At 29.1% G+C, this 13,980-nt stretch overlaps 1 protein-coding gene across 1 annotated transcript; it reads left to right on the top strand.

Annotated features, from left to right (window-relative positions):
- Positions 1 to 340: 340 nt before the first annotated feature.
- LOC145159566 (uncharacterized) lies at positions 341 to 2,711 on the top strand. Its single transcript, XM_079078571.1, has 5 exons — positions 341 to 501; positions 617 to 793; positions 1,235 to 1,363; positions 1,457 to 1,981; positions 2,081 to 2,711. Exons 1-5 carry the CDS (start codon positions 462 to 464, stop codon positions 2,644 to 2,646), a joined length of 1,437 nt encoding a protein of 478 aa, XP_078934697.1. The 5' UTR covers positions 341 to 461; the 3' UTR covers positions 2,647 to 2,711.
- The last annotated feature ends 11,269 nt before the right edge of the window (positions 2,712 to 13,980 follow it).

Below are 13,980 nucleotides of genomic sequence, written 5' to 3'. Positions count from 1 at the left end.
CGTTTCTTCTGATTTTTTTTAATTGTTCACTTAATTGTATATTTGATGTTTAAACTAATTATGATTGTTAATGAACCTACGAACTAGTTGTTAGACAATTTTTAAAAATATTTCAAAACATAATTCCCTAAAATAACTATAAATACATCATCATGATTTCATTGATTTGTTCCACAATATATAAATACGTATCTTTACTATAAACGTAAATTACTATGTAAGGACATTCTCAAACAGTAATTGGGTAGAAAAAAAAGTGTATGAATCGAGTCTCACGTGTCTCTCTCTGGTATGTCTCTTTCCATATACTCACCAATCACCATCACTCCTTACAAAGACTTTCTTAAAAATCGTTTTTTCTTCACTTTTCTTCTTACATTCTTCAGTCTTCTTCTAATAAGTCTCCCCTCATTTCCTCATCTTCTACAAAACCCTTTTCGTGTTTTCATCTTTATACAGACATGGATATCCAAGATCAGACCAAAACCGCCACCTCTTCAGGTTTTCTCTTCGTTAATTTATGAAATAGTTATTATATTTCTTATTTCGAATTGAATTACCGTTATGAATACGACATATTTTAATGGCGGATTTTGATTTTACTTCGATTTTGCAGGGCATATTTGCCATAGATGTGGGTGGCCGTTTCCGAAGTCACACCCCAGTTCTAAACATAGGCGAGCACATAAGAGAATCTGTGGAACCATTCAAGGGTATCCTAAGCTTATTGATTCAGAAGCTGTTTCCGACGATGAACTCCATTCTGATGAAGAAGATATCGAAATAACCCCAAGTGAGTTCTCTGATTTGAATGTTCTTGAATCTTCTTTTGGGTTTTTTATTCATCTGTTGAAGATTCTAATAGAAGCTATGGTAGTATGGTTACATCTTTATGTTATTAAATGCTATCTTTCGTAATATCTTGCATCTCAGTGGGGCTTCCTTAATACGTTGATCGACACTGTAAGAATCCGAAGTTCAATTTACGATTATGCTTCGTATCTTCAAAGATTTATTGTATCTTATTTGGGCTTTTTAATCGAGAACTTCTAATCAATGTTTATAGTTGATATCTATATCGATTTATTGTATATTATTCGAGCTTTACTGATCTATAAAAGAATCTCTTGCATCTCATTTGGGGAAGAAACCTTAAGTTCAGTTTATAGTTGTTATCTTCAAGATTTCTCGCATTTCATTTGCTTTTTTTTATAACTTTCTTTACCTTTTTTAGGTCCCAAGATTGAGAAGAAGATCATTGACGAAAGATCCTCTAAATCAGAAGACGATTTGTTTTCAGATGCAGTAACAGAGTTTTCCGATGGTGGATTCAGTACCCCAGGTGCAGAAGAGCGATTCTTTGGTAATACGAATTAAGACATGATTTTTCTTCATTAGGGTTCTTATTTCATCAATTTTTTCTTACTTAATTTAGATCCCATTTTCTTAATTGTAGATACTACAAAGCTGTTATTCAGTCCCATAGAGCTTACAAAAGGTGATGACAATCTCGAGGTTTTTCAAACCCCAGATACTGAAGATAAAAACGGGCCCCACTCCCACAAAGATAAAATCAAATTGGTTAATGACGTGGCACCTTCTAAATCTGATAAGGATCAAGGGGAAAAAGCTGAATATATACTCTCTGTTCCTAGTGATATACCTGTAGTAGATCAATCTGAGACTTTGTTACAAGATTTTAAAGACGATGATAAAACTATACATTCTAATGTGGAAGAAAAGATTGAAGAAAGTCAAACCTATAAAAATGGTGAGTCAACCATGGAGTCTGAAAAAGTTGATGATGGTGTATCGGTTTTGAATGAAGAATCGAATCATGAAATTGTAAAAGAATCTGAAACTGAAAGTGTTATTGAATGTGAGGAAAAGATAGTGGAAAGTGTAACCGAAGGTGTTGATTCAAAAGATAGTGGTTCAAGTAGCCGAAATAGTTTGGAAGCAAATTGGGGTTCAGTTTCAGGTATTTTTTATTTTTTATTTTTTATTTCTTTATATCACAATATTGTACTTTGAAAAATCTACATTTAATCATTTAACGTTTTTTTAAATTGTTTTTAAGTGCTCTCAACGGCTTCATATGATGTGGAATCCAAAGATAAAAGTCAATTGGATAAACAAGATGTTTTTGAGGGACCTTTGATGGAAGTAGAACCGAATGAGGAAATTGTTGACCAGAATGATTATGAAATCAAAGTCAAAGTCAAAGTGGAAGAAGATTCTCAACCACCAAAATCTGAAGGTGTTTTTGTGGGTAATAATGAAAGTGAAGGAAGAAAGAGAAATGAAGAGGCAATAGCAAAAGTTACAAATTGGAGTACAAGTGAACAAGCTAGTGGTGCTTTAAAGAATCTTGTAAGTGTAAATGAAGCCAAATCATTGAGTCCTAAAGAATTGAAGGTCCAAAAAGATGATGATGAGGTTGAGGTTGTTGAGAAAATTAGTGAAGTTGGAAAGTCAAACTTGGTCAACAATGAGAAAATTAGTGAAGTTGGAAAGTCAAACTTGGTCAACAAGGAGACGTCTCCACCTAAGTACATTGGTGAGGGAAAGAAAGTTAGGAAGAAAGCTAAGGGAAAAGTGTCATGGGTGCCTTTTGCATGTTGTTCTTCTATAAATGTTAGTTAAAGGATCTTGATGATGATGATATGGTAAAGAGTTGCTTTTTGATATACATATGCTATTTCATCACACTTATTTTGTTAATTTGGAATCTCTATGTGGTTTAATTTTTGTATTTGTATATTTGAAGGCTAAATTCAAGACAGAGGAAAATACTTTGATTTGTTTGTGTATTATAACATCATACTATTTTCTTTATTTAGGTATTGTATCTTGAAATATTGATTTGTTGAAGTACAATATTGAAATAGGAAGAAATGAAAGTAGGATGCTATAAACCAAATTAAATAATTAAGGAGGGGAAAAATACCAATAAGGGTTTATTATGTGCAAGAATTAATTAAAAGGAGGTCGACTAATGAGACTTTTTATAACTAATAGAGTGCTAATTCTAGAATAAGAAAGACTAAGGGTGCGTTTAGTTGCGGAAAAATGGGTCGTTTTCCGGAAAATTTTTCCAAAAAAAATGAGAATTTTGAAAACACGTTTAGTTCGTCTATTTTTGTAAAACCGATAATCATTGTCTTCCACATTTTTCTAATTCCAAAATTTTTCTAAAATATAAACACCCACTCCCAATCCCTTCCACCTCTACCTACCCTCACCTTAACCCCCCCCCCCCCCACACACACACACACACCCACACCCACCCCCACCCCCACAAACACACAAACACACACACACACCAACCCCCACAAACACACACACACACCAACCCCCACACACACACCAACACACACACACACCAACCCCCACAAACACACACACACCCACCCCCACAAACACACACACACACACACACACACACCCACAAACTCACACTCACCCCCACACCCACACACCCACCCAACACCACTACCACAATCACCAACCTACCATCACCATCACCACCACCACCACCACTACCCCATCACCACTACCACCACCGCCGCCATCACCACCACCACCACCACCGCCATCACCACCATTGCCACAATTGCCGTCGCCACCACCACCGTTGCCACCCCGCTGCCACCGCCATCACCTCCACCACCACTGCCCCCCGCCGCTGCCCCCACCACCGCCACCGTCCCCACGCCCACCCTACCACCACTAACGTTTTCTAAAAATTAAAACCGATAAAAAAATATACATCTAAACACGTTTTCTAATTTTCTAAAACTGAAAATGAAAAATGAATAAGTTTTAACTAAACGCGTTTTCTATTTTTTCCAATGAAACCGAAAACGGAAAACGAAAACTGAAAAGGGAAAACGAAAAACAGAAAATGAAAACTGTTTTTCCGTAACTAAACGTAACCTAAATATTTTGTTATAAAGTTCCGGCTTCCTAAAACTGGGAGGTGATATTTCAACATGAGTTTTTTATTCATGCACTTAAAAATAATGTGTTATGATTTTTATGCCCTTCATTTTAATTGAAAAGAGAGAATCTTGATGAAAATATACGAGACAAAACACCTTTATTTTAATTGGATCGATAAAAACACAAGTTGAAATATCACCTCTTAAGTTAGTCATTTTTACGGTTGTTTTGAGTAACCAAATTTTTTTATGAATTATAAGTTTCTTTAGCTTTTTTAAATCCTCACACTTTATGGAAGTTCATGTCATGTATTATTTCTTTTGCCACATCATTCAACATATAGACATATACATAAAATTTGAACATTTTTGTGATTTAACATCTTAATATTATTTTTTTTCATTAAAATCATACTATTTTGAAGGAAAAAAAACATCGTAATTTCTTATTATCGGTCCAACAGATTATCATAAGGTGATATTTTTCTTTTTCTTACTAAACCATCCAACTTTAGGGACTATTTTTGATTTGAATGCAATAAAACTTTTTTGTATTACTCTTGTTAAATATTGTATTTTCTTGTCACAAAAAAACTGTTGAGATTAGAAATTTGTTAAAGACGTGTCTTTTTTTTTTTTTTTTTTTTTTTTTTTTCATTTTTTGTATTTTTTTAAAGAGTTGTTAATTGTTCTCGTAATAGTTTGTAATTTGATATTTTAACCTAGAATAACATGTTTCCAATTACAACAGTTTGTAATTTGATATTTTAACCTATAATAATATGTTTCCAATTTTTTCAGTTTATGTAACATTTTTCTATACCTTTATTTATTTCTCGGTTTAAGAGGATGTTTGAGATTGCTTTTTATGCTAAAAAGTTCTTTTGACAAAAGTCATTTTTGATTTTTTGGCTGTTTACAAAAGATAGTTTTAAAATGTGTTTGGTTCATCTTAAAAGGGTAACATATTATTCGATTTGTACACATTTGGTCACTGAGGTTTTTTTCGTCCACATTTACCCCTTAAACTTGTTAAACTGTACACATTCAGTCCTTATGACCTGTTACTCTAGGTTAGCCGGGAAAAATGACTTGATAGGGTAATATATTTTTCAATTTGTACACATTTAGTCCTTAATATTTTTGTACATATTTAGTCCTTAACATTTTTTTTTGTTTCAAAATAAGTCTTTTTTGTACTCATTCAGTACTTATGAATGATTTCTTTAGGTTTTTTTCACGACATCTTACGTGAGACAATCATTGATGAGGTGCTTAGGGTTGTTGATGCTTATGTCCAATGCGATCTCGACTGCTTGGTTGCGTAAGTCTTGTGGTTTGGCTTAGGTCTTGTATTTTGAACATCGTAACTTCTTCATACGATATCAGATTTTAAGGATCTTTATCCACGTGTTCATTTTTTGAGTCTACTACAACTTTCATTAAGATTACTCCAGTTAAAATGTAATATATTTTTACTAACGATTTTATAAAAAAAACATACATACATGCATTCATAAAAAACGAATGGACAGGGGAAGACGCAGTAATACATAGTAGGTGTTGCCGAGATGAAATATGTGTTGCCGATACATGGAAAATAGGTATAAACGTAAAAAAAAAAAAAGCGAAAATTTTTCCACTGCGAATAGAAAAAACAGGTGTTGTCGATGCAACACCGGGACCATACTAAATCCGCCACCGCGTATGGATATAAAAATCGTAAGTAAAAATATATTATTTTTTAATGGGAGTAATCTAAATGAAAGTTGTAATAGACTAAAATACGAACGCATGGATATAAAGATCGTTAAAATTCGAGATCATATGAAGAAGTTATGACGTTCAGAACACATGACCTAAACAACCAAGTAGTCGAGATCGCGATGGATATAAGCATCAAAAGCCCCACACACCTCATTAATGAATGTCTCACGTAAGATTTCGTGAGTAAAAACTAAAAAAATCATTCATAAGTACTGAATGAGTACAAAAAAATGACTTACTTTGCAAAAAAAAAAGGACTAAATGTGTACAAAAATATTAAGGACTAAATGTGTACAAAGTGAGAAATATATTACCCTATTAAGTCATTTTTACCGGGTAACCTGTAGTAGCCGGTCATAAGGACTGAATGTATACAGTTTAACAAGTTGAAGGGGTAAATATGGACGGAAAAAAAAAACTCAGTAACCAAATGTATACAAATCGAAAAATATATTACCCTTCTAAGTCATTATCCCTTTCAAAAGCTAAAAACTCAAAAGTTGCAAAAAGTCACAAATCATGACTTTTCAAAAGCTTATTTTTGTTCTTGCCAAAAAGTTGTTTTAAAAGAACTTTTTGAAATGCCTAAACATCTTTTTTAACTTTTAGCTTTTTAGCATTTTCGCAAGATATATATGTTTTCGTATGAACCTACTTTTATATATATATATATATATATATATATATATATATATATATATATATATATATATATATATATATATATATACCATTTCTCAATCAAATATACCATAAAATTAAATATTTTTAGTTATGATTTAAAAGACATAAATTTCATATTAAAATACAAATAGTTTTGATTTTAGATAACGTATTTGCTTGTAACGAATTTTAATACTAGCTCTTATGAACTGTCTAACATCATGAATATGATTATTGTTTAAAATCGTACCTAGATTATTAGGTTTGTAAGAATCCTTGAGATTTTGCTCAGAATTATTTATAGATTCTTGGATTTGTTGTATTCTTACAAGAATATCTTTATTAGGAATACAATTCATCAAGATTTTGTTAGACATATTTAAATAATTCAAGCATGAATTTGATTAATTTGATTATTAAAAACGACTACTATTTTAACAAATATTTCAAATCTTGTAGAATTAATGGTTAGAACAACTCGAAATGAAACTATCATGGAGAAATAGAAGCAATACAACAATTGAATAAAATATTTTAGATAATACCTTCTTGAATTAAGCTTGAATTACAATCAGTACATACATCTGGAGAAAGAATTATCTGAAAATCTAGAGACTTTGAACATCTGCTAGTAGAAAGAGAGACTCTTGGAGATTTTTTAGACATAGAATGAACATTTTTTTGAAAATCTTTATGTGGATTTTTTAGACTAGCAATATAAGATTTTTATGGTATATATATATATATATATATATTCACTCCCCTTTCTGAAATCTGAACTAACCTCCCATTTCTTATTTCGGAGTCAATATCCCTTTGTTACTTTTAAGTATATTTATGATTCTCTATCTCTTTTTCTCTTACTCCACCATCGCCAAACCATATTGACATTATGGTTTGGCGATGGTGGAGTAAGAGAAAAAGAGATAGAGAATCATAAATATACTTAAAAGTAACAAAGGGATATTGACTCCGAAATAAGAAATGGGAGGTTAGTTCAGATTTCAGAAAGGGGAGTGAATATATATATATATATATATATATATATATATATATATATATATATATACCATAAAAATCTTATATTGCTAGTCTAAAAAATCCACATAAAGATTTTCAAAAAAATGTTCATTCTATGTCTAAAAAATCTCCAAGAGTCTCTCTTTCTACTAACAGATGTTCAAAGTTTCTAGATTTTCAGATAATTCTTTCTCCAGATGTATGTACTGATTGTAATTCAAGCTTAATTCAAGAAGGTATTATCTAAAATATTTTATTCAATTGTTGTATTGCTTCTATTTCTCCATGATAGTTTCATTTCGAGTTGTTCTAACCATTAATTCTACAAGATTTGAAATATTTGTTAAAATAGTAGTCGTTTTTAATAATCAAATTAATCAAATTCATGCTTGAATTATTTAAATATGTCTAACAAAATCTTGATGAATTGTATTCCTAATAAAGATATTCTTGTAAGAATACAACAAATCCAAGAATCTATAAATAATTCTGAGCAAAATCTCAAAGATTCTTACAAACCTAATAATCTAGGTACGATTTTAAACAATAATCATATTCATGATGTTAGACAGTTCATAAGAGCTAGTATTAAAATTCGTTACAAGCAAATACGTTATCTAAAAGCAAAACTATTTGTATTTTAATATGAAATTTATGTCTTTTAAATCATAACTAAAAATATTTAATTTTATGGTATATTTGATTGGGAAATGGTATCAGAGCCAAGAAAAGTTTTTGGGGTGGTTATGTATGATATATTTATTTCATATTTATTTAATTTGGGTTTAATATTCTCTAAGAAATTTACAAGTTTTAATAAGTATGATTCAGAGACAAGACCAGTGATTGGTTGGATTAGCGTAAAACGCGCAGATAAGGACGTAAGTCGCGGTGCCGGACCACAATCATCGTCGAGACGATTCGTCTCTGTTCATCGTTATTAAAACAAGTAAGTTTTCTTATAGAATTTTAAAGCAAAATTAATTGAATATGAGTAAATTTTCACGCATACTATCCAAAAAATATATTCCTGGTAAAAATATCGACAATGAACAAGATTATGATAATCAAATAAATTCTATTGAAGAAACCGTTAATGGCATAGAACAAAGTTTGAATGATTGGACAATACCTAAAACTAATGTTAATACAATATATAGAATATGAACTTTTGACTATTTTCAAGGTTATTCTATTAAAATGACAGAACAAACTTTGTCTATTGGTCAAAACCAACAAAATTTACATTTATTATCATCACGATCTATTCTAGAACATAGAATGAAATATAAATTTTTACATGTCGGTTTAGTCCAAATTGCTATCAAGCCTCTATTCAGACTTGGAATAGATGCCCCTGTTCTCCTTATTTTAAGAGACAAGAGACATAAAGATTTTCAAAATTCTATTTTAGCTATGGCTGAAACAAATATTGCTAACGGACCTATTTATTTCAAGTGTTATCCAAATTTTTCTGTAGGGTTATTTGATAAAAATATTTTAGATACTTTAGTGTTAACTGTAGAAACAAAAAATTTAGAATTTAAAGATGATACAAAGCCTTTAGCAATAATTTATCGTGTCTGTTACAAAACTATGACAACTACACTTGAACCGAAAACACGTTTATCAAGTCCTAAAAATGAAACAATTATTTTTGAAGCAAATACTAACCATACCAAAGTCCACACACCAAAAAGGTTAAAATGGTCTGATATAACTCAATCATGTAATTGGAATTTACAAAATGTTATCGATCCAAAACCACTAGACTCTTCAAAACAAATCTCAAATATTATAGAATATAATGATGGTTCAGTAGATATAAATTTTTCGTCCTTAAAAATTTCATCATCCAGATTATCAACTTCTTTTATCCCAGAAACAAGCTCTTCAAAATCTTCGTTATCAAAGTCAAGATCTTTAAAACTAAAAACTGTTGACTATACTAATTCTATTCCCAAACCATTATATCAAGATGATCAAAATAGTGAAAATAGTTTTCCTAGTCCTACTAAATCAGATTTTATTGATGAACTTCGAAATTTTAAACAATAAATATGAGTTCTAAAGTACAAATTAATTGTTCAAAAAATAATAAGTTTTGGACTAATATGTTAAAAAGACATTGGAAGATAAATTCTAATATATGCAAAACCATTCAACATTTAGAAGAAACTAGAACTCATGAAGATTATAATTTATACAAAATACTTCCATATACTAATAAATATAATAAGCAAATAGAAAAAATTTCTAGGCTAACGATAGGAATAAAAAAATACGAAAAATCACGAAGTCATAATTTAGAATCAATAAAACATATTTTCTTCAATCCTAACAAAAACAACCTGTTAAAATGAATTTCTCGAATTTAGAATATCAAGTTGACTTTGATTACTTAAAAAATATTGAGTATTACAAAGATTACAATAATAAAAAAAGAGCTTGGCATGAAGAAAATTTCTCATACTACTTAAGATTTCTCCATTTAGGCCTTTGGGAAGATTATGTTTTATCAAATAAAATTCATTCTCCTTTTTTTCAATGGTTTGAGTTAATTTATGACCCTAAACATAAAATAAATTACCCATTTAAAAATGATTCTATCACTCCCATTTTAGAGAAAAAATATAAAGATATTATTTCTAATAAAGAAATTATTGCTAATTTTCCACCAAAATGAGAAATTATTATTAACGATATGTTTATTGCGACTCCTTTAGTTCAAGCCCCAAATCAATTAACTACAGAAAAGGGTCTTCAAAAAATCATTTACCAAAATAATTATGCAAACGAAACCTTATCTAGTATTACCGAGCATTTAGTTAAAATTGAAGAAAAAATTTTCAAAGACAAGAATGATAATAAGCAAGATATGGCAAGCACTAGATATAAGTTTTGTTCCTTGTCAAATCGATGGTAATTTTAATCTAGGAAATACGGATTTAATTAACGAATTAGAAAAAAGACTTTCAAAACTCCATATCTCAAACACTAACAGTATTAATACCCTTACAAATGATGAAGCTGAAAGTAGTGATATTAATAGTGAAACAAATTTTGAAACCCTTGCTCGACAATTTGATAATTCAAATGATGATATTAGTCATCTCACTAATGATTTTTCAAATCTTAATAAAATTCATCAATCAAAGCGAAGCTCTTTCGGAAAGAATCCAAAGCCAACCAGAAGAAATTATTGGAATAGGCCCTCTCTTCCAGATGTTCAACTAGAAGAACGAACTTTTCAATTTGATCGTTCTCAATATGATGGTAATTCTGTTTATGAATGGAATGTTGATGGCCATTCTGAACATCAAATTATGAATATTGTACAAGAAATGACTATGGCTGCTAATGCTTATAAAGCTCATAATAATACTCAACTTCAAATTGTTAATATTATTACTTCTGGTTTTACTGGTAGTCTCAAAGGATGGTGGGATTTCTATATTTCACAAGAAGAAAAAGATTATATTTTATCTGCTAAGAAAACTATTATAAAACAAGAAAATAATCAACAAATACAAACGTTTGAAGATGATATGGTTAACACTTTAATTTTTGCTATTATCAAAAACTTTGTAGGAGATCCTACTACTTTTCAAGAAAAAACTTCAGAAATTTTAATGAATTTACATTGCAGAAAACTTACTGATTTTAGATGGTATAAAGATAATTATCTTGTTAAAGTTTTTTCAAGACCTGATTGTAAAGAGTCTTATTGGAAAGAACGTTTTATTGCTGGCCTTCCAAAACTCTTTGCTGAAAGAGTTAGACAAAAATTAAGAGAAAGTTTTAATAATACCATCCCTTATCAAAATTTAACTTATGGAGATCTAATAAACTACATTAATAAAGAGGGATTAGCAGTTTGTGCTGATCTTAGGTTTAAAGAAAAGCTCAAAAAAGATAGAATTAACAGTAAAAATGAATTGGGAAATTTTTGCCAACAATATGGTTATCAGCCCTTGAATGGTCCGTCTACTTCAAAATCTAAAGTATATAAGAAAAGACCTTCAAAATATTTCAGAAAAAAGAATTATAATCTTCCAGAAAATTATAAAAAAGGCCAAGATTATGCGTCAAAATCCAAAAAACCTTATAAACCAAATTATAAAAAATCTAAGAGAAAATCAAAAGACATTATTATTTGTCATAAATGTGGGCGTAATGGTCATACAGCTAATAATTGTTATGCTAAGACAAAAATAAATGAGTTAAATGTTTCTGATGATTTAAAAGAACAAATAAGAAAAATTATTTTAAATACTGATTCAGATTTCGATCAAAGTATTTCTGATTTTCAAACAAATGATTTAAATATTCTCGAAAATACTACTTCAAGTTCAGAAGATTCTGATGTTTGCGAATGTATTGGTAAATGTCATTGTAAAAATTTAATCAATGTAATTACTAGTAGTTCTATTAACGTTCTTTCACAAGATGATAAAGATCTTTTAAACTCTCTTGATTCTATAAAAGATAAAAATATCCAAGAATTATTAATAAAGCATATGCTTAATAAAACTAATAATATAACTCCTGATAATAATGAAAATTTTAATTTAAAAAATATATATGAAAGATTTACTGAAGCAAAGCCAATCTCTATGCAAGAAGTTCAAGAAGAATTAAAAATAGTAAAACAAGAGATAAAAGAAATAAAAAATAAAATTTTAATTTTAGAAAAAGAAAAACCTTCTATTTTTAAAAACAAAAATATAAAAATTAATAAAGAAGAAGAAAATAAAATTGAAAATGTAACTATTGGAAAAATTATAAATAATCAAGTTTCTCAAAAATGGAACACTCAAATTATTTTAGTCAATGATAATTTTAAAATCAACCTAACTGCTTTAATTGATAGTGGTGCTGATATGAATTGTATTCAAGAATGAATTTTTCCTACACAATTCTATGAAAAAACTGCATCTAGACTTACTGGTGCCGGAGGTACAAAATTAATTGTAAATTATAAAGTTTCTGATGTTCATATTTGTAATAACCAAGATTACTGTTATAAAACTCATCTAATTTTAGTAAAAGATCTATCTTCCCCTTTAATTCTAGGAACACCTTTTATTACAAAACTATATCCTTTTATGGTTCATGATGATGGTATAAGAACCAATGTTTTTGGAAAAGAAATTATATTTAAATTTTGTGAACCTCCTCTATATTCAACCATTAATGTCCTTAATTATAAAACACAACAAGCTAAATATCTTATTAACGAAATAAATAATGTTCGAATAACTAATCAATTAAATGACAATAATATTCAAAATAAAATAATAGGTTTAAAATTAAAATTTGAAAAAAATGTCTGTTCTAATAATTCTAATGCCTTTTGGAATAGAAAACAACATATTGTAAAATTACCGTATATAAATTTTTTTGATGAAAATGATATTCCTTCAAAATCTAGAGCCATTCACATGAATAGTGAACTAGAAAGTCATTGTAAAAATGAAATTCAAGATTTAATAAATAAAAAACTTATAAGACATTCTAAATCACCATGGTCTTGTTCAGCATTTTATGTTATGAATGCCGCAGAATTAGAAAGAGGATCACCAAGACTTGTTATCAATTATAAACCTTTAAACAAAGTTTTAGAATGGATTCGTTATCCTATTCCTAATAAACGAGACTTGCTAAAAAAACTTTATGATTCAAATATATTTTCAAAGTTTGATATGAATCAGGATTTTGGCAAATACAACTTCATGAGGAAGATAAATACAAAACTGGTTTTAATGTTCCCTTCGGGCATTTTGAATGGAATGTAATGCCTTTTGGATTAAAAAATGCCCCTTCTGAATTCCAAAATATTATGAATGATATCATAATTCCTATAAGTAGTTTTGCTATTGCTTATATTGACGATGTCCTAATTTTTTCAAAATCAATTGATCAACATTTCAAACATTTAAATCAATTTTATGATTTAATTTATCAAAATGGTTTAGCTGTCTCTGCAGCAAAATGCATTTATTTAAAGATGAAATTCGTTTTTTAGGGCATGATATTGTCAAAAACACTATTAGACCTATTACAAGAAGTTTGCAATTTTCTTCTAAATTTCCTGATGAAATTAAGGATAAAAGGCAACTTCAAAGATTTTTGGGATGCTTAAATTATATCCATGATTTTTTCAAAGATTTAGGGATTATATGTAAACCACTTTATAACAGATTAAAAGATAATCCTGAACCATGGACTCAAAAACATACAGATATAATTAAATATATAAAACAAAAGGTTCCTACTTTGCCATGTTTAAATTTACCTCATCCCAATGCCAATATCATAGTTGAAACTGATGCTAGTGATATTGGATTCGGAGGAATTCTAAAACAAAAATTTGTTAATTCAAAAGAAGAACAATTGGTTCGATATTACTCTGGTGCATGGAATGATACACAAAAAAATTATTCAACTGTCAAAAAAAATATTTTAAGCATTGTTTTATGTATTAAAAAATTTGAAGATGATTTATTTATGAAAAGTTTTTTTATTAAGAATAGATTGTCAATCTGCAAAAACTATTTTAGAAAAGGATGTGAAAAATATTATT

The sequence above is a fragment of the Lactuca virosa genome, chromosome 2 (genome assembly GCF_052849685.1).
Source record: "Lactuca virosa cultivar CGN04683 chromosome 2, Lactuca_virosa_CGN04683_v6, whole genome shotgun sequence".
Lineage (NCBI taxonomy): Eukaryota > Viridiplantae > Streptophyta > Magnoliopsida > Asterales > Asteraceae > Lactuca > Lactuca virosa.
This window is presented reverse-complemented; position numbering and strand designations above follow the sequence as displayed.

What these genes read in the sequence shown, in the direction of transcription:
- LOC145159566 (XM_079078571.1), top strand. Translation starts at nt 462, where the DNA reads ATGGATATCCAAGATCAGACCAAAACCGCCACCTCTTCAG. An exon ending in TGCAGAAGAGCGATTCTTTG is followed by an intron (nt 1,364 to 1,456) that starts GTAATACGAATT and finishes TCTTAATTGTAG; the next exon opens with ATACTACAAAGCTGTTATTC. An exon ending in AAATTGGGGTTCAGTTTCAG is followed by an intron (nt 1,982 to 2,080) that starts GTATTTTTTATT and finishes ATTGTTTTTAAG; the next exon opens with TGCTCTCAACGGCTTCATAT.